Below are 27,117 nucleotides of genomic sequence, written 5' to 3'. Positions count from 1 at the left end.
CATTTATTTCAAAAAGTTCCAAGAGGGGTGCTCACTGCAAAGATTTGTTCCCCATAGGAGATAAAGCTTCTAGTGACCCCGTTAACTATAAATAAATTATAAGTAGGTATGAAGGACAAACTGGATGTCCTGTGAACAGCCTGGGTGGACACAGAAGTGGAGAGACTGCATTTTCTTAAAAGAAACTTTATTGAAGTATGACACAGATAAGTGCCGAAATTGTAAGTGTACAGTTAAATACAAAGTGAACACACCTGTATAACCACCACTCAGTTCAAGAGATAAAATATTACCAATACTACAGAAGCCATCTTCGTGCCCCCTCTCATTTCCTTACCCCTCCCATGTTAACTCATATCCTGACTTTAACTCCGTGGATTATTTTTGCCTGTTTTTGATGTATTATTAAACTAACAGCCAAATACCAGCAAGGGTAAAACTAGTCTAAGAAATTTAGGCTTACTGGCTTGCTGCAACAATGGAGGGCACCTCAGAGGAACCACAGAGTGCATCTTTTAAGAAGAGGGAGTGTGGAGAGCTTTACATATAGGCTTTGGCTTATATGTAAATTAAATTTAATTATATTAAATCTGAGGAGAAGCTAGTGGGAAGTGGGGATCAGCTCTAAATTGGTTGCTGTCGTGAGGTGAGGGCAGTTTAGCAGTTAGGTATCTCAGTAATGTTTGTTCAGCAGGTGGGGATAGCAAAGCAGGGTTGGGACATCATTAGTAAAAAGCCAGCAGTAACTCAAGAAGGTCATCCTGACATTTTACATACGTAGCATAACCTTACCCTTGGGAGAAATGTGTTCTCTTTGCAGCAGGCTTTATCTGGTGTCAAATAACAGACACCACATATGGCAGGGCTGTCTCCATCTGATTTTTTTAAAATTTGTTTTTGCTTGTCTCCAGCTGAATTTTTCTTCCCATCCTGGACTAAAATTTTTCTCATTTGGTATAAATAAAATCAAAACAGTATGTATTTTCTTCCGTGTCTGGCTTCTTTTCATTGAGCATTTTGTGAGACTTCTCACTATTGTGTGTAATTGTGGATTGTTGTCACCCAGTACAATATTCCCTGTGTGAGTATACCACAGTTTAACCACTCTGTTGTTGATGACCATCACGGAGTTCTTCAGGTCTTGGTTCTGACAGTGCTGTTATGAACATTCTAGTACATTCCTTTAGACGAATATATGGACCCACTTCTGTTGGGCATATAACGAGAATAAAATTGCTGGGTCATATTGTACGCATGTATTCAGCTTTAGTAGATTCTGGCAGTTTTCCAAAATGATTGCTTCAATTTATGTTCTCAGCAGCAGTGCGTGAGAGTCGTCGTGTCTGCAGATCCTCACCAGCGGAGGTATTATCTGCTTCTCTCTTTTAGCCGTTATGGTGGATGTGTTACACTGCATTGTGCTTGGAATTGAATTTTCTTGATGACTAATGAAGTAGAATATTTCTTCATCTGTTTATTTTTTATTTAGATATACTTTGTGAAATGCTTAAGACTTAACCATTTTTCTACTGAGTTGTCAGCCTGTATTAATTTGTATGTGTTATTTACATATTCTCAATATAGGACCTTTGTCAGATATAAGTATTACAAATATCTTCATCCATCTGTGGCTTTCCTTTTATTAATACTATCTTTTGCACAGGGAATATTAATTTTAATGTGTTCCAATTTAATTTTTTTTTCTTCATGGTTAGTGTTCTTTGTGTCCTTTTTTTTTTTTTTTTTTGCCTGTTCTTAGGTCAAGAGGTTATTCTACATTTTCTACTAAGAGTGTTTTAAAAGTCTTTCTTATTTAGATTTGCAGTTCACAAAAATATATTGTGGGCACTGTGATGTAAAGATTGATTCTTTTTTCCTCATACGTTTACCCTATTCACATGGTTTCATTTGTTTGAAAAGAACATCCTTTCCTCGCTGCACTGCTGTGCCACTGTCGTAATTGATTGGAGCTCTGTATTCCTATTGGTCTGTTTATTCCTGGGTCAACGTTATGTCTTAATGTTATGTCTTTTTATATCTTAATACCAGGCAGTATTCTTATTCAAGATTGTCTTAGCTCCTTGCATTTTATTGATTGTAAAATCAGCTTGACATTAAAAAAAACAAAACCCTAATGGGATGTTATTGGAATTGCTTTAATCAAATTTAAATCAATTTTTTAAGAGTTGACATCTTTTGATATTGAGAACATAGTATGTTCCATTCATTTATTTAAATCTTTAATTTCACTCAGTGTTTTGTGGGTTTCAGTGCTATCATATTTTCTTTTGTATTTGTCACTGGTATACAGAAATACAACTGGTTATGTATATATTGATCTTGTCTCTGGAGACCCTGAGTAATTGACTGTTATAAAATTTGTAGACTCGTTCGGATTCTGTATTTAGACAAATATGTCATTTACAAATGAGTTCATTTTCTTTCTTTCCAATTGTTAGGCCTTTTATGTCTTTATCCTGCCTTATTGCACTGGACCTGACCATATATTGAATAGAAGAGTTGGCAGTATCCATTCTTAGGTTACTTCCTCTTTCTGAAAGAATAATGTCAGTAATTTACCATTAAGTATAATGTTTGCTGTAGTTTCTTAAGGTGGGAGTTTATTTAGATCATAGATTTGGGCTTTTTTTCTTATCTGAGTATTTAATGAGCTTTAGCTGCATCCCTCAAATTTTGAGGAATTTTCATTCAATTCAAAATATTTTCAAATTTTCCTTATTACTTCCTCATTAGCTGATGGCTCATTTAGAACCGTTGTTTAATTTCCAAATATCTGAGGATTCTTCAGTTCTTTGTTATTGATTTCTAGCTTAAGTCTGTTCTGGTGACAGAACATAATTTGTATGATTTTAATCCTTTTTATTAACTTCTTATAGTCTATAATATGTGCATTTGAAAAGAATGTATATTGCCATTGTTGGGTGGAATGTTCTATAAATGTCAGTCCAGTTAGTTGATAGTGCTATTCAAGTCTTCTATATTTTTTTCTGTCCACTTGTGCTACCAATTAATGTTCAAATCTTACTATAATTGAGAATTTTCCTAGTTTATCAGTTTTTATTTCATGAAATTTGAAGCTCTGTTCTATGTATGTTGGAACGAAAACATAGCTGCTTTACTGTTGGACTCTCAAATGCCAGAATAGGTTTCTCCCTTGGGACCACTCGCTTTCTGCAGAGAAGAAAGTTCCCATCTCTTGCCTGGAAGGTAAATCCACATAGAAAGCAAATAGCACCCATTTGATAGGTAAGAATTGCAAGCACTGGAAAAGTGAGTCCCACATACTCTACAAATGCTAAATAATCTGTAACCTAGATCTTTTGCTATGCTAGTAATAGAATTATCAATTGAATATGATGGGTAATTAATGAGACTATCCAAAAATCTCAGTTCAACTCAGTAAATACTAATAAAGCATCAAGTTAGATGAACCCTTGAACTCTGAAAAGGAACCATTTTTCAGCAATCCTAAGACACAGTTTTTATTTTCACATTTCTGAAACAGGTGTGCTTTAAAATTAATGGTATGTAATTTAATTGCTTTTTTTTTTTTCATAATCCATGGTATCTTAAGATCTGATGAAATGTGACCTATCTCCTGTTGTTCCTCCTGCATCTTTGTGCGTGAGTCCCTCTTTCTCCAATCTGTTGGTTTCCTCAGACTTCCTATAATCATAGAAATGCTCCCCAAGGGCTTTGATCACATTTCAGGAGGAAATGTGTAAGAGAGAACAGTAAAAATTAAACATAGTTAAAAACACTGATAACTCAAGGTATATATAAAAGGAAATTTAGAACAACAGTCTGATTTAATACTCACTTAATACTTAAAAAAAAAAAATTTTTTTTTTTTTTTTTTTAAGACTTGATGAGAGTTCAGACCTATCCTCTGGCCTTACTGTGTAATGAGTCCCAAACCCATTACCAAACCCGTTGCCATCGAGTTGATTCCAACTCAGCGACCCTAGAGGACAGAGTAGAACTGCCCCACAGGGTTTCCAAGGAGCACCTGGTGGACTTGAACTGCCAACCTTTTGGTTAGCAGCTGTAGCTCTTAACCACTACACCACCAGGGTTTCCAAATGGGTCCTAGTGTTACTTATTTGGCTCCAAATCCCCATTAGATTTATGTATTACCAGCCAATTAGAAGACACATGAAATAGAAAAGTCAAATCCACAAGAACAGATGTTCAGGCTCAATGTTATAAAAGGGTGGGAGGAACTGGGAGGGCATTCATTGTTTTAGAGATCACTGAAACAATCACCTCATTTATGAGTCTGCCTCATAGTATCCAAGCAGGCAAGGAGGGGTGTTACGCAATGCTGTCATCACCCTAAATCATCCCCACATGTCATGCTTGGAGTTGGAGTCAAATATTCTGGGACCATCTTTTGAAGGGAGGCAAATGTTTTACTCTTTCATTCCATATTAGAGATTAGCTATGCTCCCCCTGATTTAATGGCTTCAATGTATAATACCTCACCTGCTTATTCCCAGTGAACTGCCTAAGGTTATCTTTGGTCTAGATAGATCTCTCAGTTGCAGTCCCCCTTCCTAAGTTAATAAGGTATCCATATTTTCCCTGTCTGCTATTTTTTATATATGCATACTTGTATTTGGGGGAAAACGGATATAGAATACTAGGCAACCTCTTCAGCACTGCTTGAAGAATATAACCTTTGTTTAGAAAAACTTTTTTTTTTTTTTAGAAAAACAGGGCTGTAATTTGGAGCTCACTGTCTAGTAATTTCCAATTTAGTTATGCATTTGAATTGTTTTTCTACCCTCAGCTGTTGCATGAGCTTCTTTAGTAACTTGTAGGGAATGAATGCCTCACTTTTTGAGGTATCGATCCCCACATCCGTTTCCACCCATAATACCCAAGTGATAAGCCTGGCCTTCCCAAACATACTAAATATAGTTCTTAAAAATCTATGTTAATAAAAAAAGAGCTTTCTTAAATTGCCTTTTTCATGCAGACTTCCCTGATCATTCCAACTAGATAGGCTTTCTTTTTTGCACTTTATGCCTTCCTTGAATAAAAAAAAAAATTTTATGTGATGTAGCCAAATATAAAAATTGTACAAATAAGTGTCAGATGTCCATAGTGACTTCTAAGGAGGTTAGGGATGCTGTAAAAATTCAAATGACATTTTGGGGGTACTATACATCAAATGGAAATCCTGGTGGCATAGTGGTTAAGTGCTATGGCTGCTAACCAAAAAGTTGGCAATTTGAATCCACAAGGTGCTCCTTGGAAACTCTATGGGGCAGTGCTACTCTGTCCTATAGGGTTGCTATGAGTTGCAATCAATTTGACAGCAATGGGTTTATACATCAAGTATCAGAACCAGAGATAAGCCTGAAATGAAAAATATAAGAAACTTTCCCTTTGTTTTGCTTTGTATAGAACATGGTGAAGAAATTTACAGCAACAAGGTAGAGAAGTGTTGAGAGGAATAAAATATTCTTAAAACATATTTCAGCTTCACTTGACATGTTTCAACATGGTGTATGCACCCTACTTGGCTTTAGTTTGAGGGAGGTCACCTGAGGTGGTGAGGTTTGGAAGTATACGAGTAAATCAGCCATGCCTAGGAAAAAGAACTACTTATATTCCCGAGGAGTTGCTGGGTGGCACAAACTGTTAACGTGCTTGCCTGCTAACTGAAGGTTGGAGGTTTGAGTCCACCCAGAGGCACCTTAGAAGAAAGGCGTGGAGATCTACCTCTGAAGAAAAAGAGCCACTGAAAACTTTATGGTACCCAGTTCTACTCAGACACATGGGGTCACCATGAGCTGGAACTGACTAGACAGCTGGTTTTTATGTTTCTGAACCGTTGCTTCAAGGAGGAGAGAGGGAGGTTCAACGTCATACCAAAATAGTGTATGGGGATGTACTACATTACTAATTTTTTCACTCCTCGTGTAGCTGCCGCCTAAGAATTTCCATGTCCATCATACTACCAGCCACCCCCTCAGCCTAAAACTGGCATATGATACAATCAGTTTAGAGAGAGCTACTCAGGGCCAGAAAGAAGTACAGAAAAACACAAGGCACGTGATTTGAAGAGACATCAGAGTTCCCATTTGTTAGAGAATGTCAGCAAGGGAACCATGTCCTGGTTGGACAAATATAAAGTACTTGTGGTTAGAAATACTGGGCAGGAGTGTAGTTCTAATAACACTGGCTGAATTATAAAGTACAGATGTTTTCACTCTGCATCTGAGGAGTCAGAGCAATCCACTCTTTGTATAGCATAAAAAAAGGTTGGTATTTAAATACTTTTAAAATAAACGAATGCTTTTCAGTGGGGGAGCATATCTGAATAATCTTTACTATTTCTCTCCTTTGTAGACTATAAAGGTAAAAGTGCTGTTAAAAATATTTAACAGTCTTTACAGGACAAGCACTCTGACTGCAGACCTGAGTGGGCTCCCATCATTTAACAGGTATCTTTTCTGTGAACCCGCTGGTGGATGTGAAGGTTGGAACTCTGGCTGAAGCCCTTTCCACATTTGCTGCACTCGTAGGGCTTCTCTCCAGTATGTACTCTCTGATGAATGAGGAGTTTGGAACTCTGACTAAATCCTTTCCCACACTTGCCACAATGATAGGGCTTCTCTCCAGTGTGGACTCGGAGATGGATGCGAAGATCTGAACTCTGACTGAAGCCTTTCCCACACTCATAGCATTGATAAGGCTTCTCTCCGGTGTGTATGCACCGATGAATATGAAGGTTTGAACTCTGACTGAAGCCCTTTCCGCAGTCTCCACACTTGTAGGGCCTCTCTCCTGTGTGGATGCGCTGGTGGATGTGTAGGTTAGAGCGCTGACTGAAGCTCATACCGCACTCCCCACACTCATAGGGCTTCTCTCCAGTGTGTACTCGCTGATGGATGTGCAGTTTGGAGCTCTGACTAAAGCCCTTTCCACACTTGTCACATTTATAAGGTTTCTCACCTGTATGAACTGCATGATGAATGAGGAGACTTGAGCTTCTTGTGAATCCCTTCCCACACTTGTCACACTTATAAGGTTTCTCATCAGTATGGACTGCTTGATGAATGAGGAGACTCGAGCTCCTTGTGAAGCCCTTCCCACACTGCTCACATTTATAGGGTTTTTCTTCTGTGTGGTTTCTCTGATGATGTAGTAGTTCTGAACTCTGACGAACACATTTATGTAGTTTCTCTTCTGAGTGGATTCTCTCATATGGACGAACATTTGGGCTGGTCTTAAGTATTTTTTTACAGTCATTACAGTTACAAGGTTTCTCACTTGTATGAGCTTTCTGATGACAATAACTAACAAACTGTGATTTACAACCATAAATGTCTTTATGGTTATAGTCAAAGGGATCCAAGGATTCTTTCAACTGGCCGTTTTGGCAGATTGCCTCACCACTGAATAATGGAGGGACCAGTTCTGTTACACCTGACAGAAGTTTAACTTGAAGGCTGTCTGAACAATGGTCCATGGGAGGACTTTCCCCCCATATCACTTTTCTCTCAGTGCTTTCTTCCGTTACAAAGAGACTTTTGCTTTCCTTAGAATTCTGTGGCTCATTCTTACAGAACTTCACCAAAGAGTCTTGTGTGGGCATTTGGCTTGGGACTTTCAAAGACAGATATTCTTTACTTTCCATGTTTTTTAAATCATCACTTTGAAGAGTCACCACGTTCTTATTTCTGGAAATATGAGAAAAAGCTTCTCTCTACCTTTGACAAGGGGCAAGATGTAGGTCTGAGTCTCCATACACTTCCTCCCGGAGAGTCATGGTATAATCCTGACTCCCAGGTACTGTTTGGGCCGTCTTTTCCAAAATTGGCCAGCAGGAAAGCTCTTCATGTAAAAGATGCCTAAGTCCTTTCTCTTGAAGAGTCTCCTCAGAATTTCCATTCAGGTCTCCTAGGGAACAAGAGAATTCAGTGATACAAATGAATAGATTTAAGATTTCAGGAGTGGCTACAGGCTGAAGACTTACTAACTAGGAAGTGTTAAGCTTCTTATCCTTATAGTCATACCCTTTAGGTTAATGTCAGAGAGAGAGAAGGCTTGGGTACATAAGACAGGAATTCCCTGTTTTCTTAAGTGTAGTCAGTAAAAGTATTCCTTCCCTAATCCTGCAGAAGGCTATGAATCCTACATCCTTGTCACAAATAACATTTCATTTCACTTTACTCCATTTTATTTAATTAAAGTTGCATTTAATTGGTAATCTACTCTAACAGGTATTGGGGATACAAGGAGAAAAACTGAAATCCTTTTACTTAACAAGCTAGAGCCTGATGGGAAGACACACAAGTATGTCAACAAAGATAACACAATGTTTGTGCTGTGACAGATGTATGCACAGGTGCACTGGATGGGGTGCTTCACCCAAACTAGAAGGCCTTGGAGAAGAGTTCTGGGAGAAAATGACAGAAAGAAATAAGTGAAATGTGGAGAGAGAAAATGACATGCTTAGGAAAATGACAAGAAGCTTCTCATGAAGGATATAATACAGGTAAAAGTGGTAAAGAATGTGCCCTGGAGAGGAAGAGAGGAGCTAGGATGAAGGGCTCGTTGGGTAACACTGAGAATTTAAAGAACAGCTAGTGTGTGCTGTGTGCTGTCGAGCTGATTCTGACTCAGAGAGACCCGACAGGACAAAGCGGAAATGCCCCACAGAGTTTCTAAGGCTGTAATCTCTATGGAAGTAGATGGCCACATCTTTCTCTTGAGGAACCACTGGTGGGTTCGAACCACCAACCTTTTGGTTAGCAGCCAAGTGCTTAACCACTGCGTAACCGGGGCTCCTTTTAAAACTATTAGAGGATTTAAATTAGGAGTAAAGTGACTAACTTTGTGTTTATAAACACCACTGGAAGATAGCAAGACTTTGGGTACAGAGAAAATTACAGATTGAAGGAGCAAATCAGAAGACAAATTATAAAAGTGATGGTCATGGAGAGAAATTAAAAGTACACTGAGGTACCATCTTCCATCTGTCACACAGCCAAAACCTATAAGCCTGAAGACACACATTGCTTGTTGAGTGTAAATTTGAATCACTGGCCCCCAGTCCATTAAGGACATTTTGACAATTACCAAAATCACAAATGTACATACTACTCAGCATTCCCATTCAGGGATTTTACTCTTCAGATTTCCACGCATAGCTGTGAAACAACGTTTACACAACATTACTCACTGCAGGTTATCTGCAGTAGCAAATGACCAGAACCAGGTAGAGAAGAGTTAAGGACACGGAAGAACTTTTCATTGTGCACTTTTTTAACCATGTAAGCGCGTTTGCTTTTAAATTAAATAAATAGCTGTGTAAACATATTTCGAAATATGAAAATAAACACCGTAAGGAACAGCTGAAAGGATTAAAACTGATTGCTTTTGAGAAAACAAATGTGGCATGTGGAAGACCAGAGCAGGGACTGCTGGTTTTTGTTATAAGCTTTTTGACATGATACTTGGTTTACCTATGTGAATGTATTACTTTGTTTACAAGTTTTAAACGTAATGGCAAAAAAAGGAAATATAAAAGAAAAACAGTGTAGTTTGGAGCAATTAAATTATGAGGGGGGTCCAAGTTGTTGTTAAATGGTCAAAGGATTTTGCTTCGATATCTGTACTGTACAACACATGGGAACAGCTAGTGGTTGTAGAAACTGCAGGTATATGAAAATCAACAGGGAAGGAATTTTATTAATGGTAGGTTTTATAAGTAGCAATGAAACTAGTATTAGGTTTTTTTTTTTAAATATTTTTAAAATAATATAAAAAGTGAGTTGGTATTATGAGGAGGAAATAGTGCCATAATCAGAAAAGGAATCTTTCTATAGGGAGTTAATCAGACATAAAAAATCTCTACAATGTACTACACAAAACAGCAGGTTGAAAAATGCATTTGGTAGAATCCAATCATTTTCACATACATTTGTAATGTACACATGTATGTATGAAGTACACAGAAAAAACAGGGTACACAAAATATTATTACTGATTTCATGTTGTATTTCTGTGTTGTTTGTATTCTGGGGACTTTTTATATCTTATTTGCATATACAAATACGGGACAACTATGTTCAATTTTGTATCAATAAAAGTGAAAACCTAAAGCACAGCTTGAAACTGGAAGCCCACATCTTACTTCATTTTTTTCCCCTCTGTGAATCCTTCTCCACAAAACAGCCTCAGTGATACCGGGTAAATCAGAGCACCAAACCAAAAAAACCAAACCCATTGCGATCGAGTCGATTCCGACTCATAGAGACCCTATAGGACAGAGCAGAACTGCCCCATAGAGTGCCTGGTGGCTTTGAACTGCCAAACTCTTGGTTAGCAGCCATACCTCTATAACCATTACACCACCCGGGTTTCCAATCAGAGCACGACACTCCCTTATTCCAATGGCTTCCCAATGATCTTAGAATGAAATCTAAACTTTTTACCAATGCCTTCAATGCCACAAATGAGCCAGGCCTTCCTTACCACTTCTTCCCACTCGATTCTTCCCAGATACTCCCTGTGTACTAGCCACACTCCTCCTTCTTCCAGGTCTGAGGGTCTTCCCTTGCATTAGTCCCTCTTCCTAGAATATTCTTCCCCTCATTAGTCACCTGCTTAATGCCTATTGGTCCTTTAGATCTCAGTTTGCCACTTTAGAGGCTTTCCCTGAAACTCTCAATGACACACATCACCTCATCCCATCACATCCCTTCACTATCCCAGAGTTCTGCAGTACCCTTTGTAGGACTTACCAGATTTAGAGTATGTTTACTTAATGTCTCTCACACAAGACTGTAAAGAAATATTTCTCTGCTAAATTATTAACAATTATTAAATACTATGTACACAAAAATGGAAGTATTAAATACATTGCTTTCCCTCCAGGAACCTGGCTGGAAACAAGGGAAATAAATCAGAGTCACAGATGCACTGGTTTAAAAACAAACAAACAAACAAACAAAAGCATACAAAAGAATATGCAGTCAGGTATGGGACTGGGAGGTGCAGACGGAAAGTTCTAAGAACAAGGGGTCAACTGAAAGGAGCGATCAAAGGCTGCACACAGGAAATGGACTTTGAAAAAATCTTAAAGAACAAAATTAATCAGGAACTAGAGCTTGGAATAATCAAAGACTCCAGAGCAAGGAAGCATGGAGGACCTTTGGAAAATAGACTGCAGAGGTGGGTAAGCTTGGGAGCAGAGGACAGCGCTCTCTAGGGCACAACACCTCCAGAGCCAGGCAGAGAGTTGAAGTGCTCTACGCCAGCGACTAAGGGTAATTCCAGTTTTATCCAAAATGGTGTGTTTAAGGAGATGCATCTACTTGGAACATCTGCTTTGAGCTTGAAAAATGATGTCAACAAACCTGGCTAATTTATACCATAACTCAAGCATTAAGTGGATCCATTTTAGGTTGTTATCTGTGGGAATTAACAGTGTTAATAAATTTAAAAGAATTCAAAGCCAAAAAATAACTGGTAAGAGATTTGGATACACTGAACATGGGGAGAGAGAAACCTAATAGTGGCCTATTTCTAGGGGGATTGGAAGAAGAACTTTGATTCTGACAGAAGTGGGAATATGGGAAGGGAAGTTAAAAAGGAAAATAAAATTTAAAATTCCAAACACACTAATTCTGAAGTGACACTGGATATTCAAGTGTATATATCTTAGCCAAGAAAAAAACAAAAGGAATAGAGTTTACCAGAAGGATGGGAAATAGAGACACTAGGGTTATTAAAACAAAGGACAGGCGAAGCCATTTAAATGTACAACAGCTCTTCAGAGATGCAGACAAGTGTACGTAGACAGTATTCATTCTCAACCGGGGAACTACTAAAGGCGTGGAAACTGGTTCGAGGGGAGGCACAAAAAGCTGTCCTATTAGAAACGGTCTGTGACCCTCCAAAACTCAATCCTGCCTGACAAAATCTTATTCCTTAGCATTTAGTCTCTCTCATTAGGGAGAACTTTGTGTCCTTGGGCAGGGGTGGGTGATAATTTAAAAAAAAGGTTGAGAAACACTGGTATACAGTAATGGAAAAGCAAAGGGCCCATTTGGGATTTTTACAGACACAGAAGCTAGTGAAGGAGCAGGCAAAAAGAATAAGAGAGAGGCTGGGGGAAACAGGGAAACTAAGATTTCGTATAAGTCAAAAAAGAATACCAAGAGAAGGTCAACACCATCAAAACCATCAGAAAAATTAGTAACACTAAATACTCTGAAAGAAAAATTAAAAGTGGAAAAAACTCTGAAATGGAAAAAGCTCAGTGGTGACCTGCAAGTCAGTCATTTTTGGTAAAAGAGAAAAAGCACCAAGTGTGTGTCAAGAAAACGGAAGCGCATGACCTCACCAGTGGAGGTAATCACTTCACTTAGTAGAGCTCTCTCACTCCCCAGCTCGGTGGAAAACAACGGCCAGAGGGAGCCACAGTCACTGAGGGACTGAGCCACAGCCCGCACTGTACTGCAACAGGAAAAAACAACAATCTGAAAGCCAGTATCACTGGATATTTCTCTTTAGGCCTTTATGTATGTATTTTACTATAAAATGGCAATTTCACATGGGTCAACCTAGTGGGTATACATGCATTTTCCTATCTAATTAAATACTCTTTATCACCATATTTTTAACAGTCATATCTTTTTCTTTTGTATGATCCACCATAATTTAATCAATTTTCTGTGATACATTTGGTGAATAACTTTTTTTTTTTAACTATTTTAAAGAATTTTATAATGACTATCTTTGTTCATAATTTTCAGTTGGAGTTACTGAATACTTCCTTAGGATAAACCAAAACCAAACCCACTGCCACTGTCCAGTCCATTCTGACTCATAGCATTTTATACCCCTTTTCTATCTCTAACGTACCAGCATTGCCTCATTTTTAGGAGGAGAGATGGATCGATCCCTGAATGTGTAAGAAAAGAAGCACTAGAAGGGACGGAGACTAGATACTGCAGATCGGGGAGACAATGAATATAAAGTCCAAACAGAGATGGTACATGAACGTGGGGAAAATGTAGGAAAAAAACAGAGTACAGGCAAGAAGGTGAATGTGAACGGGAAAGAATTCACATTCTTTCACAACCTTCTGAAGATGCAGAAGGGAGAGTAAGTGGCTAAGAGGCAAAATGGTAATGCGGAAGCTACCCTAGAAGCCCCAGCTTTCTCCACAGATCAGAGAACTTCAAAGAGAACTCCCTGACTGGTATTTTCTTTTTTTCTTGTGCTTTAAGTGAAAGTTTACAATTCAAGTCAGTTTCTCATACAAAAACTTATACACACATTATTATGTGACCCTAGTTGCTCTCTCTACAATGTGACAGCACATTCCTCTCCACCCTGTATTCCCTGTGTCCATTCAACCAGCTCCTGTCCCTCTCTGCCTTCTCATCTTGCTGCCCACGTAGTCTGATGTGTCTTACTTGACCTGAGAAGCACACTCCTCACCAGCATTATTTTCAGTCTTATAGTCCAGTCTGATCTTTGAAATGTTGGCTTCGGGAATGGTTTTAGTTTTGGGCTAACAGAGAGTCCAGGGGTCATGTCCTCTGGGGTCCCTCTAGTCTCAGTCAGACCATTAAGTCTGGTCTTTTTACTAGAATTTGAGATCTGTATCCCACTTTTCTCCTGCTCCATCAGGGATTCTCTATTATGTTCCCTGTCAGGGCAGTCACTGGTGGTAGCTGGGCACCATCTAGTTCTTCTGCTCTCAGGCTGATAGAGTCTCTGGTTTACGTGGCCCCTTTCTGTCTCTTGGGCTCATATTTTCCTTGAGTCTTTGGGGTTCTTCACCTGAATGGTGTTTTAAAAGGGATTCCTCTTCCATGGATCAGCCTGAATTTGTAACTTGGAATGATGCCTGACTCTCTCTGGAGTTCATTCTCCACTGTGTAATAATCTTTTACCTTGCTCCCCCTGAAGGATCACATCTGGGAGATACACAGGGCTTGGGTGATTACATGGAACGCAAAATCAGTCCCAAACTCTGGCTTATAATGGACAAACCAGGTATAGTTTCTGAGACAGCTTAGGTAAAGCTACCATTGTCCAGTTCTTACCAAATAAAATTCTTTAGCTGCTTAGAAACATCCTTTTGTGCCAAAAAGAAATTAGAAAACTCTGACACCTGAACCACAGCCCCTGGGGCCCCACCACTGTTTAAAATTGAGGAAACAATGACTCCAATGGGTAGGTGTCCAGACATAGATGTTCCTACCCACCGAAACCAAGTTCCTGTAGTTTTCCAGCATCACATCTCTGAACAGGTTCCTCTGAGCAGGGTTCAGATGACCCCACTCCTCCTTGGTGAAGTCCACAGAGACATCCTTGAATGTTACTGGTTCCTAAAACATTAAGCACATTCCTCCTCATCCAATAACCATCTGCACAAATACCACGGGAGGAAGGTGACAGTGGGTAGCACTGGGAAAGGTAAAAAGGGTCTATGAGAAACATGAAGTTCAGGGAACTGAATGATCAGTCAGGTTTTATTAGGAAATCTTTCCTTTCTTATCTACTTTGCAACTTCCATCCAAATCCTTCCCTTTCCGCCCATAAGCTGCCCAAGATCAAGCTATCCAGCTACTGAGTCTTTCCTTGTCACTGTCATCTCATGATTATTGCTTAGATGCCCTTTCTACCCCATTCCTATCATTATCCGGACAACCCTGTCAGCTAGGAGAACAATTTGTCCCACACTCTAACCTTGCATTTCTTAATCTTCATAGTGCCATTTCATCAAACTCCGACCACCATAATCAGGGCCATTATGTGGAAGCACTCTACTTTTGAAATACTAATCTCTTAATATCCTGTACCTTAAAACTATCTTCATTTTCTTTATGTTCTTCCCCTTCCACCATACCTGTTCCATCAAAATCATCATTCTCTAACCCTCTTTTTTTTTTTTCTCCCAGCCACATTACATTTTTTACCTTAATTTTTTTCCTCATCGCATCAATCATGTCTTTTCTTCTTCTAAACTAAGACAATCAAAGTGACTCCTAGGATTCTGGCTTGAGCAATTAGGTGGGTCATGCAGCTGTTTACTAAAACAGAGAGGAATAAGGAATAGGGAAGAGCAGATATTGATGAGGATTGTTGAGGGCGAGACAAGAGTTCTGTCTAAGGCCTGTTAAGTTTTAAGTTCCTTGTAGACATCCAAGTGCAGATGTTAGATGGGAAGTTGGATACGTGACCTAGATGCCCATCAACAGATGAATGGATAAACTGTGGTATGCACACAAATGGAGTATTAAACCCCAAAACCCACTGTCAAGTCAATTCCAACTGTTAGCAACCCTATAGGACAGAGTAGAACTGCCCTATAGAGTTTCCAAGGAGCGTCTGGTGGATCTGAACTGCTGACCTTTTGGTTAGCAGCCGGACAACCCACCTAAGTGCTCAAGCCAAAATCCTAAAAGTCACTTTGATTCTCTTCCCTCTTCCTCACATTTAATCCATCACCAAGTTCTATCAACTATCTACCTCTAAAACACATCTGAACCTATCCACTTCTCTCCACTGCCCGTTACTATCCCTATGAGTTCCAGCCATCATTACCTCTCACCTGCATCAACCTCCTAATTTGTCTCTGTGTCCACTCTTGCTTCCCCCACCCACAATGAATTTCTATACAACAGCCAGGGTGATCTTTTAAAACACAAATGAGGTCAGGCATGAAACCCTCCAAAGGCTTTTCAGTACACATCGAGTAAAACCCAAACTCTTCGTTCTGGCCAGCAAGGCTTTACAGATCCAGTTCCTGCTGCCTCTCCAAATCCAACTTGAGTCATTCCTCTCTGACTTACCACATTTGGCCTCAATGGCCTTGAAGGCCCTTAAACCATATCAGACTCATCCCCAATTTAGTGTCTTTGCAGTAGCTGTCCCCTTGCCAAGAACGCTCTTCTTTCAGATTTCACATACCTGGTTCCTTCTTAACATTCAAGTCTCAGCTGAAACGTCACCTCCTCAGAGAAGCACTTCCTTGGCCACCTAATCCACAGTAAAAAAAAAAAAACCCTGTTGCCATCAAGTCAATTCAAACTCATAGTAACCCTACGGGACAGAGTAGAACTGCCCCATTGGGTTTCCAAGAAGCGCCAGGTGGATTAGAACTGCCTATCTTCTGCTTAACAGCTGTAGTTCTTAACCACTACACCACTAGGGATTCCATAATCCACAGTAGCACCCAGTAACTATCACTTCTCCCTATTTTAATTCTTCATACTGCTTATGCCTTATCTCATTTTTTGCTTTCTTATTTATCGTCTATCTCTCCCCGCTAAGATGTAAGTTCACTAAGAACAATGCTGTCTGATTTATTCACTGCTGTATCCCCAAGACGTCAAGCAGAGTCAGCCACATAAAAAATGCCAGACTCACTGCCATCGAGTCAATTCTGACTTACAGAGTAAAAGTGCCCCACAGGGTTTCCAATGCTGTAAACCTTTACGGAAGCAGACTGCCACGTCTTTCTCCTGTGGAGTGGCTGGTGGGTTCAAGCCGCCAACATTTCGGTTAGCAGCTGAGCACTTAACCACAGTACCAGCTGGGCTCCTTAGCCCCATAAAAGGAGTTCAAAATATTTATTCAGTTAACTTCAGAGTGAGTCTGGTTCCCTCTAGGGTTCAATAGGATGGAGCAGCACTTCTCAAACCACCTTTGGTGAAGGACCAGTTTTTTATTTTTTAAATTTCTAGTATGTTACAGACCCATACTTCGGTAAAATATAATTTTAAAAATTACTTAGAAAATAAAAACCCAGACACAAGATGCTAATGCTAATTTTTAACGATTAGATTCAATAGACAAAAAAATAACAGTTATATTGCTGTAAATTTTTAAACGCTGACTCTCCACTTCTGTACTTACTTCTTTGCACACTGGTGTCAATCGGTTTGTGGACTGACACCAGTCAATAGATCACAGCACACCTTGCAAAGCAGAGTGACATAATATATGCAAAACAACTGAGTCAAATGAAGCCAAGGAAGTGCCCACTAACCTTTAGAAGGCAGGGCTGTCTCTTTGGCACATTGGATTAGTTGAAACAGCTTAGGCCTGAAGCTGAAGAGGCACCACTCACTCCTTCCTCTCTAAATTGAGGACAAGCAGGCCTGCCCTGCAGGAATGACGTGATTTACTCGTATAGTCACAAATGGAGAAGGTAAAAATGAGGGAAAGCGGCAGTTTCTCCCCAACCTCTCCTTTCAAGGTCAAGAGTTTCCACTGTGTCTGAGGAAGTGTGATGAACGACTGGCCAAAAAACAGCCTGCAAGTTCCTGAGCAAAGGTGAGAGTGAGAGGTAGAAGTGGAGGTGCCTGCCTGAGAGCTCCATAAACACAACCCTTCATAAAACATGGCCCACTGAACACCAAGCAACTGGATTAGCTACTCTTTTCAACCAGATCTTTTCCTTCCTACCTCAGAGAAAAAGGTTTCTTTCTCTCCAACACTAATTTCTCCTTAGACATTCTATTTTGAGTTACATTTTGTGCATGATGTGAGGTATGGGTCTGGTTTCATTTTTTTTACAGATGGATATCCAGTTATTCCAGCACCATTTCTTAAAGACTGTCTTTTCCCCATTTAGCTGATTTTGGGCCTTTGTCAAATATCAGCTGCTCATATATGGATGAATTTATGTCTGGATTCTCAATTCTGTTCCACTGGTCTATGTATCTGTTGTTGTACTAGTACCAGGCTGTTCTGACTACTGTGGTGGTATAATAGGTTCTAAAATCAGGTAGTGTGAGGCCTCCCACTTTGTTCTTCTTTTTTAGTAATGCTTTTTTTTTTTTTTTTTTATACTTATCCAGGGCCTCGTTCCCTTCCAAATGAAGCTGGTGATTTGTTTCTCCATCTCATTAAAAAATGTCATTGGAATTTGGATTGGAATTGCATTGTATCTATAGATCGCTTTTGACAGAATAGACATTTTTACAATGTAAAGTCTTCCTATCCATGAGCAAGGTATGTTTTTCCATTTATGTTGGTCTCTTTTGGTTTCTTAATGTCTTGTAGTTTTCTTTGTATAGGTCTTTCACATCTGGTAAGATTTATTCCTAAGTATTTTATCTTCTTGGGGGCTACTGCAAATGGTATTGATTTGGTGATTTCCTCTTCGATGTTCTTTTTGTTGGTGTAGAGGGATCCAACTGATTTTTTGTGTTTATCTTGTATCTTGATGCTCTGTTGAACTCTTCTATTAGTTTCAGTAGTTTTCTTGAGGACTCTTTAGGTGTTTCTGTGTATGAGATCATGTTGTCTGCAAAAAGAGATACTTTTACTTCTTCCTTACCAATCTGGATGCCCTTCATTTCTTTATCTAGCCTAATTGCTCTGGCTAGGACCTCTAGCACAATGTTGAGTAAGAGTGGTGATAAAGGGCATCCTTGTCATTATTCCTTAGACATTCTAAATTCAATCCCTTCCTCTTTTTAGTCTATTAATTATCTTTTTCTCCTCTATTTTTAATTCATCTTTTACCTAGACATCAAAAACAGTAGTTTGGATTGGCTAAGACCACTCTGCCTCAACAATATTCAAATCTAATCAGAGCTTGTCCGTTCTGTCTCCTAAATATCCCTCCGATTTTACCTCTTCATTCCCACTGCCTTCATCTCCATTCCTCTAGGGCAGGCCGTCACCATTTCTTACCTTTGTTGTTGTTAGCTGCCATCTAGTCAGCCCCGACTCATGGCGACCCATGCACAATGGGACAAAACACTATCTGGTCCTATGCCATCCCGTGGTAGGTTGCGGACGAGACTGTTGTGGCCCATGGGGTTTTCACTGACTGATTTCCAGAAGTAGATCATTGGGCCTTTCTTCCTAGTCTGTCTGAGTCTGGAAGTTTCACTGAAACTTGTTCAGCACTGGAACAACACACAGGCCTCCACTGACAGACGGTATGCTGTGCATGCGGTACACGGGCCAGGGGCTGACCTGGCTGGGCATGCGGTACATGGGCCAGGAGCTGAACCTGGCTCTCCTGCATGGAAAGTGACAGTTCTACCACTGAACCACCACCATGCCTCTATTCTTACCTAGACACAGTAACCACTTATCAAGTCTTCGTATTATGAGTTTTGCCACCTTTCGATCATAAATCAGGCAGTTATTAATTTTTTAAACAACTGAAAAAAAAAATTAGCCCCTTCCCTGTTTGAGATTCCACAGATTACAAGGTAGGAGGAATCCCATGCTGAGAATGGAAAGGATATATTGATACTATTAACTTTGTAATAGGTCAAAAATTCTGAGAAAGGGTATGATAATGAAACAAATGAGAGCAATCAGTATGACAGGGAAAGGGAGAAAGGGAAAGAAAATAGTGCTCCTGCTAAAGCAGAGCAAAGCTAAGACCACAAGTATCCGAAAATGAATAGTTAACCCTGGTATTAAGGGAGCTAATGGGTCACCCCAAGGCTAAGCTCAAGGGAAAAGCGGACTCACTATCCTGAAGGCCAACCAAGCAGGAAGGTCACACAAACATCAGTTTTCCATTTCCACCCAACAAATTCCCAGCTCCTTAGAACTACATACAAGTTGTCATCTGGCTTTCAACTTCCCTTCCAGACCTCGTCCCTGCTGGATCCACCAATTTCCTTAGGGGTAGGTAACAGTAATGCAGAAGGCAGGAGGCATCTTGACGGAGCTGCAGTCAAACTGGATGACCTGTACTAGACCAAACATGTCTGGAATACCCCTTTACACACTGCTTCTGCCCTGATTTATATTTCTCCCATTCATTCTGGAATTCTTTTCAATGTTAGGACAATCAACAACTCAATCCATTTCTGAAGCTTGAGGTTGAGTTAGATGCTTCCTTCTTTTCTGAGATTTCACGGCCTCTTTCACATACCTGTACTACAGCTATTAAATCGGTCTCCCTAATTAGCACTAAGATTCTAAAGGCCAGGGGCCATGCTCAATCTTAAAGCTCCATAGGGCTACGCTCAATTCATCTTCAAATTCCCAAAAACTAGTACACCTGACTTAGAATCTAAGTTATAAATATTTATAAATTTACATTAAACTTAAATTAATAATGAAATGATATAACTAAAAACAATCTAAAGATAAGCAAACCCAACATCTTCATTTTACAGATGAGAAAACCAAAGTTCATAATGGTGAAGTGACTTACTCATGGTCGCCGGAGTAAGTGGGATGGGTTAAATTGGGATTCCTGCCTTTCAGTAGACTCAAGGACAATGTCTGATACATAGAAAGCACTCAATATTGACAAAATAAATTTCTTTAATTAAATTTTACAAGATATTATTTAACATATAGCAGGATCTCAAAATTTATTATACCAGCAACCCTCAACTTCATTAGCAGTGAATAAATACCTTTATTGAGGAATAAGCAAAAGAAAAGAAATGAAAATATATTGAGCACAGGGCCTTACTCATGTTAGTCCTCAATTACTCTCCAAGGCAGAGGTGCCATGTTCTCAGTATCTTGAGTCAGCTTACTGACCTGTTGTGGTTTTTAGGTGCCATCAAGTTGATTACAACTCATAGTGACCCTATGTGGCAAAGCAGAACTACCCCATAGGATTTTCATGGCTGTAATCTTTACAGAAACAGATGGCCAGGTCTTTCTCTTACAGAGCTGCTGGGTGGGTTCTAACTGCCAACACTTTGGTTAGCAACCGAGCACTTAACCATTTGTACCACCAGGGCTCCTTTACTGTCTTCTAAAGTGATCTTTTAAGAGTCTATGGTCTCTTGAGGAGTGTATTGTACTCCCCAAGCAAAAAGATGGCCTTTGTTGGTGGTGTTGTTAAGCACCAACTTTTTTCTTCCTCGAAATCCAGCCTGACATTTTATTCAAATAACTTCTAGTGTATGATCTATTCAGATATGGAAGAAGAGAGTGGAGTTTGCCCACAGTGCTGCTATCTGCAGGCAGCACTTCCTTCAGTTCTCTTAAGAGTTAGGGCTCTCCTTTGTAAAATGCCAGCATTCAGGAAGAGACGGCACTGGCTGACCCCTTCCATCTCAAACATTCTGTGATTCTAAGTGCCAATCCTGAGGTAACTTTCTTAAAATGGTTTTTTGGAAGCAAATGAAAAAATTTTTTGAGTCAGAATTGACTCGACGGCACTGGGTTTTTTTTTTACCCATTAAGTATGCAGATAGGTTGGTGAAAGGAAAAACAGCAACAAGAGCATAAAAGATGAATAACCCATTTTACCTGTTATGAATTGAATTGTGCCCCCCAAAAATATGCGTTGTAAATCCTAACCTCTATGCCTGTGGTTATAATCCCAATTGGAAATGGGTTGTTTGTTATATTAAGAAGACAGGATTAGTGTAGGGTGTGTTTTAAGTCAATCTCTTCTGGGATATAAAAGAGGTTAAACAAGCAAGGGAAAAGCAACAGAGATGGGGGAAGAGATATGCCAAGCCAAATGAAGATCACCCAAGAACAGAAGCTCAGAGACAAGGACCTTCCCCCAGAGCCAAGAGAGAGAGAAAGCCGTCCCCTAGAGCTGGCACCCTGAATTCAGACTTCTAGCCTCCTGAAATGTGAGAAAATAAATTTCTGTTTGTTAAACCCACCCATTTGTGGTATTTCGTTACAGCAGCACCAGGTTAACTAAGATACCTATCTTACAGTCTCTTACAGCAAGAATTTAGAGATATTTTACAATAAATGCAATGAATCTTTGGATGTACAAATATCAGTGGGATACAAAGAGAATGAATTTTCCCTTTAGTAGATGTGGAGAGGGGCCTAGGAACTTTATTTCTGAAAAATCACCACAAATGATTCTGATGCACAGCTGGGTTGAGCAGCACTTCCAGGAGTGATTTTGTCACTATTGTGCTGTTATTTAACAAACTTTCAAATGTTTTAAACTTTTTTATGTGTAATAAATGCTTACCATTAATGTGTGTGCTTTTTGTGTACATGTAATGTGCTCATAGACTGTAAGCTCCTTAAGAAAAGCACCATATTTTAAAATTCTGTTTGTTTCCTTGAGATTAATTAGTACTGGTTTGGGCATGTAATAGTTTTGCATAACTCAGAGTGTGAGTGAAATGCCTGGCAGAAAAAGGCAGGCTTTGAGAGAGACGATCAGGTAAAGATCTTCTGTGGAGTATTTCAATAAAAGAGAACATTCCCAGTGCTCTTGGGATTAGCCAAGTTCATGGAGGCTGGGTGGGGGAGTGAAAACAAACGTGGAATTTTATGTCGCAGATACAGAAGCAGATCCTAGCGACATCATCTGGTAGCTATACGCCCTTAGCATGTTAATCTCTCTACACCTGTATTTATTAAATACCACATGCCTCACACTGCAGTGTGACAATTAAAAGAGAAAAACAACGCACGGTACAGAGTCGGGACATGACACCAAACAGGCACTCAATAAATGATGTCTTTTCTTTAGCCCAGGAAAGAACAGTTCTGATCATTCTCAGAAGGCATTTTAGGAGAGAAGAAACTCGAACTCACCTGAAACTTGGTCATTTCCTCCTTTCAGGGAAAGACAGAGCTCTGGAAAGGCAGAGTTAGGGAGGGAGAAAAAGCCTTGTGAAACCAAGTCTACCTTGCAGGACACACTAGCTAGGCAGGCAAGGTTGGGGCCACAGTTACCAGCTCCCCCACTGATCCCTTCTCCTGACGCCCCACTCTGCACCTCTCTCACTTCTCTCCACCAGGTTTGGGACCTAACAGGCCAGGTCTCCCGGCAGGCCCCTGAGAGCCGGTACATTCTGCAGACCCTGCAGCTCTAAGACGTGTCCGCTGCCTCCGACTTTCCGGTTTCTGCCCTAACGTTCTGTTCTAGCAGGAACAGTAAGAGCTCCCGGGCAGAAGCATCGCGGGGTGGCATTCCCTCCCAGGTGGCCTTCCCTGACCTCCTTCTCAGGAGCCTGACTAGTTTCTGGAGCCTCTGATGTAACGTCACTTTAGCGAGGACAGTGCTGTGGGGCAGATGCCTCTCGGAAGCTCCTCTCTGACGCCCAACACCCACCAAAACCTCCTTGGAATAAGGTCAGTCACCGGCCCCGACAGGCCGCGCCGCCGTGGCCACCTACCAGGGCCCCAGGCTGGCCAAGGCCAGGGCTCAGCCCGGCGAGCGGAGGGCCCCGCGGAGCCGCCGCCCGCTCCCAGGCGAAGGGCCCTCGCCCACGTGTGACCACGGCCCGGCCCGGGAGGTGCAAAGGCTCGGCAGCCACGTGCCGCCACACGTGCGGCGGCCGGAACGCGCCCGGCTGCCCGGTGCCCGCGGCCCAGCCCCACTCCCGCGGCCACGCCCACATCCCGACCCGACGACGACTCCCCTCAGCCGCGCCCGCGTCCACGCCCGTCTCACCTCCCACGTGGAACCCGACACCGGGAAACGCCGGATTCCGGATACGGACCCGCGCCCTCCCCGAGGGCCCCGAACTACAAGTCCCAGCAAGCCGCGGTCGGGCCAGCCCACTTCCGGCCCCTCTTGGCTTTGAGTCCCGGGCTCCGCGGGCGGGTGGCTGACGGCGGTTTCCGGCCTTCCCGCGCGGCTCTTAGCGATGTTTGCGCTCGGCGGCTAGTTCGTGCAAATTATTTTTCTGGTTTTTTATTACAAAAGATGTATTTTGAGAATACTTACTAAATTTTTTCATTTTATTACAGTACAGCTGTGGGAAAAAAAGAATGTAAGTATCACCCGCAATTCTTTATTTACCTTTAAAAATACTTTGAAATAATTGCTTACAGTTAAATATCTCTCATCTTACCTCCGAAGTTCATTCATTTAACAAATATTAAGGGCCTACAGTGTGCCAGGAGCTGTTCAAGACGCTTACACAAAAATCCCTGCCCTTGCGAATGTTAAATTCTGTGGGAAAGACGAGCCATACATAAATGTAACAAGTGGTATATAGTGTGTGGGAGCCCTGGTGGCCCGGTGGTTAAGAGCTCCGCTGCTAACCAAAAGGTTGGTAGTTCGAACCCACCAGCCGCTCCTCGGAAACTGTGGCGGCAGTTCAACTCCGTCCTATAGGGTAGCTGTGAGTTGGAATCCACTGGCGGCGCTGGGTTTTTTTTTTTTTTTAATATAGGGCGTAGTAAAGTGATAACACGGTAAAAAAAAAAAAAAAAAGAGCTGAGTCAGGGACTTTAGCAATGCTGGTGTGAGTGTGTGTAGGTGGGGAGGCGGTTTGCGATTTCGAATAGGGGTCACAGGAGCAAAGAAAGACTGAGGAGGTGAGGGTGTTAGGGGACACTCAGCAGTCACATACACGGACATATCTGTTTATACATAAATATCGATATATTTTTTTAAACAGAAGATGGGGTCCTGTCATATATCTGGACCTGCAGTTTGCTTTTTTAGTTCAGTATTACCGTGTATCATGGGACACATCGTTTTCGTTGTTCATGACTTCAAGGGAGTGGCAGCATTTCCATTTACTTTATCTCTCCCGGAGTGACACAGAGGTGCCCATTTGTTTTTCTCTCAACTTCTTCCTTTCAAATTTATCCTGGGAGTCGGGAGCGGTTGCCTGGATCTCTCCTCTATAGCTACCTGCTTCCTTGGTGTAGCAGTTTCCTGTTGCTGCGGTAACAAATGACCACAGATTGAGTGGTGTCCAATAACACATTTATTCTCTTACACTTCTTCGTCTAGCAAGGGAGAAGACAGTATGCCAGCTAAAATTTTCGTTTTGTATGTGTCCTTTAACAAATTGAGGACAATAATTAGCATGTATGTGCCAAATACTATACTTTTATTTCATGTAATCATCCCATGCATCCTAATGAGCCAGCCAGCGTTGGGTGTTGCGATTTTTTTTTAAGCCACTCATAGATATGTAGTGCCTTGGTTTCACTTTAGTGAGCTGTTTGTTCTTGTCTTTTTGCCTGTATTCTAACTGGATAGCTTTTATTTTTACTGCGGGGTTTTGAGAATTTTTTTTATATGTGAAGGTAAGTCAAAAAGTATTGCTACAAACTCATAGAAACCTTTATTAAACAAAAATATCAAAATGTGAAGCTGCTGTTTCTCAACACATCCTCCATCTAGGTCTATATCCTTCTGAAGGTGGTGTTTCTATCTCTCTAATCCTTCCCTGTGGAATTCTGCACTCTCTGATTTACATAACATCAAAACGGCAGTTTTGGTATACTCAAGGGACTCAGTGTTCCTTTTTAATGTTCTTTGAGTTCTTTGAGTCTGAAGGGGCAAGATCAGGGCTGTAGGGTGGATGGGATAAAGTTTCCCAATGAAATTCTCATAGGACAGCCCTTGCTGCCCTTGAAGAATGGGCAGTGCATTGCCATGATGGGAAAAAAATTTCTTGGTGCAACTTTCTTGGCCTTATTCTCACCAATGCAGTTTCCAGTTCTCTTAAAACTTCTTCATAATAAGTGCCTGTGATCATCTTGTGTCCTTTAAGAAAATCTGTCAAGATTACCCCTTGGGAATACCGAAAAACTGTTGCTGAAACCTTCTGAGCAGTCTTCCCTCTCTTGGTTCATCTTTGAGGTCTTACCGACCTTCCTTAAAATGATCCATCTAAAAACTTGTTTTATGTGGGGCAGCATTCCCATAAACTTGTTGCAAAGGTTCAGTGATTTGGGAAGATGTCCACTTGAGTTTTGTTAAAAATTTGATATTAGCCCTGACTTCAAAATTGTTTTTTTCCATGACACAAGAAGTATTCTTTTTTTGAAGGCTAGCCCTAAGGGAGAGTAAGTGTATTACTGACAGAACTTGTCTGTAGCCACCCACTGATCACAGAGACCTGTTTAAACACATTTTGTTTGGAATAAACTGTGTGCATGTATGAACTAGAACCTTAGTAGCTATGCTTTTTGACTTACCCTTGTATTCTTGATACAAGGCCTTTGTCAGATAGGAGGTCTGGAAACCTTTTCACATAGTCTGTGATTTATCTCTTCATCTTCTTCATAGGGTCATTCTCAGACCAAAAGTTGTTTTTTTTTAAATTTTTTATGAGGCCCAGTTTATCAATTTTTCTTTGAATAGAGGGTGCATTTGGTGTCAAGTCTAAGAAATCTTTGCTTATCCCTAGGTCTTAAAGATTTTTCTCCTATTTTTTTGAACTGTTATATTTTACATGTAAGTCTGTAATCTAATTTGAATTAATTTTTCAAATTGTAACATTGAGGACAAGTTTCATTTTTTTTTTTTTGCCTTGGGATGTCCAGTTGTCCGATACTGTTGTTGTAAAGACCCTTCTTCCATTGAATTGCTTTTGTACTTTTGTAAAAAACCCGTTGGGCATGTTTGTGCAAGTCTATTTCTAGACTCTGTATTCTGTCCCATTTATCAGCCTGTACCACACTGTTTTCATTATTGTAGCCTGTAGTAAGCGTTAACATCAGGTAGAGTGGTTCCTCCCACTTTATTCTTATTTTTCAGAATTCTTTTATTCTAGGTTCTTTTTGACTTTCCATATAAATTGTAGAATATGATTGTTAATGTCTACGAAAGCCCTTCCTGGGATTTTGATAAGAATTGCATTAAATGTATAGATATAATTTGGAAGCATCTTTTTTTACTATTTGGAGATTTACTTTGTTGACTACATTGAATCTTCCAACCTATGAACATGGTATACCTCTGTTTATTTAGGCGTTGTTTTATTTCATTCAAGGAGCCCTCGTGGTATAGTGGGCAAGTGCTTGGCTGCTAACCTAAAGGTCAGTGGTTCAAACCCAGCAGACACTCCGCAGGAGAAAGATGTGGCAGTCTGCTTCCATAAAGATTTATGGTTTGGAAATCCTATGGAGAGTTCTACTCCGTCTTATAGGGTCACTATGAGTCAGAATCAACTGCAGTGGGTTTGGTTTTTGGTTTTAGTTCCTTCATTAGCATTTCGTAATTTTCAGGATATAGATCCTGTACATGTTTTGTTAGATTTTTACCGAAGTATTTAATTTTCTTTGCAAAGATTTAAAATGGCATTGTGTCTTTAGATTGTTTTCATGTGTTTGTTGCTTACTGTTGGCTTTTGTTTGTTGACCTTGGATCCTGTGACCTTGTTGAACTCAGTGGTTGTAGAAGTTAAATTTTTAGATTCCTTCACATTTTAT

The 27,117-nt window shown here is 40.4% G+C and overlaps 2 protein-coding genes across 4 annotated transcripts in view; one reads left to right on the top strand and one right to left on the bottom strand.

Annotated features, from left to right (window-relative positions):
- Positions 1-193: 193 nt before the first annotated feature.
- Positions 194-25,439, bottom strand: ZNF239 (zinc finger protein 239). The gene is given in 5 exon segments (XM_049856025.1): positions 194-7,935; positions 22,528-22,569; positions 23,112-23,352; positions 23,390-23,602; positions 25,386-25,439. Coding segments are annotated over 5 exon segments (2,016 nt in total). The 3' UTR covers positions 194-6,469.
- The window catches only part of ZNF485 (zinc finger protein 485), a 33,134-nt gene continuing 28,898 nt past the window's right edge, over positions 22,882-27,117 (top strand). For 2 of the 3 annotated variants that reach the window (XM_049854746.1, XM_049854744.1), the window contains exon 1: positions 23,349-23,711. The gene's annotated coding sequence lies outside the window, so the exon portion shown is untranslated. Of the gene's footprint in view, positions 23,068-23,348; positions 23,712-27,117 lie in introns of those variants that run through there. The other variant, XM_049854745.1, reaches the window with a different exon arrangement.

This window comes from Elephas maximus, chromosome 16 (assembly GCF_024166365.1).
Source record: "Elephas maximus indicus isolate mEleMax1 chromosome 16, mEleMax1 primary haplotype, whole genome shotgun sequence".
NCBI lineage: Eukaryota > Metazoa > Chordata > Mammalia > Proboscidea > Elephantidae > Elephas > Elephas maximus.
This window is presented reverse-complemented; position numbering and strand designations above follow the sequence as displayed.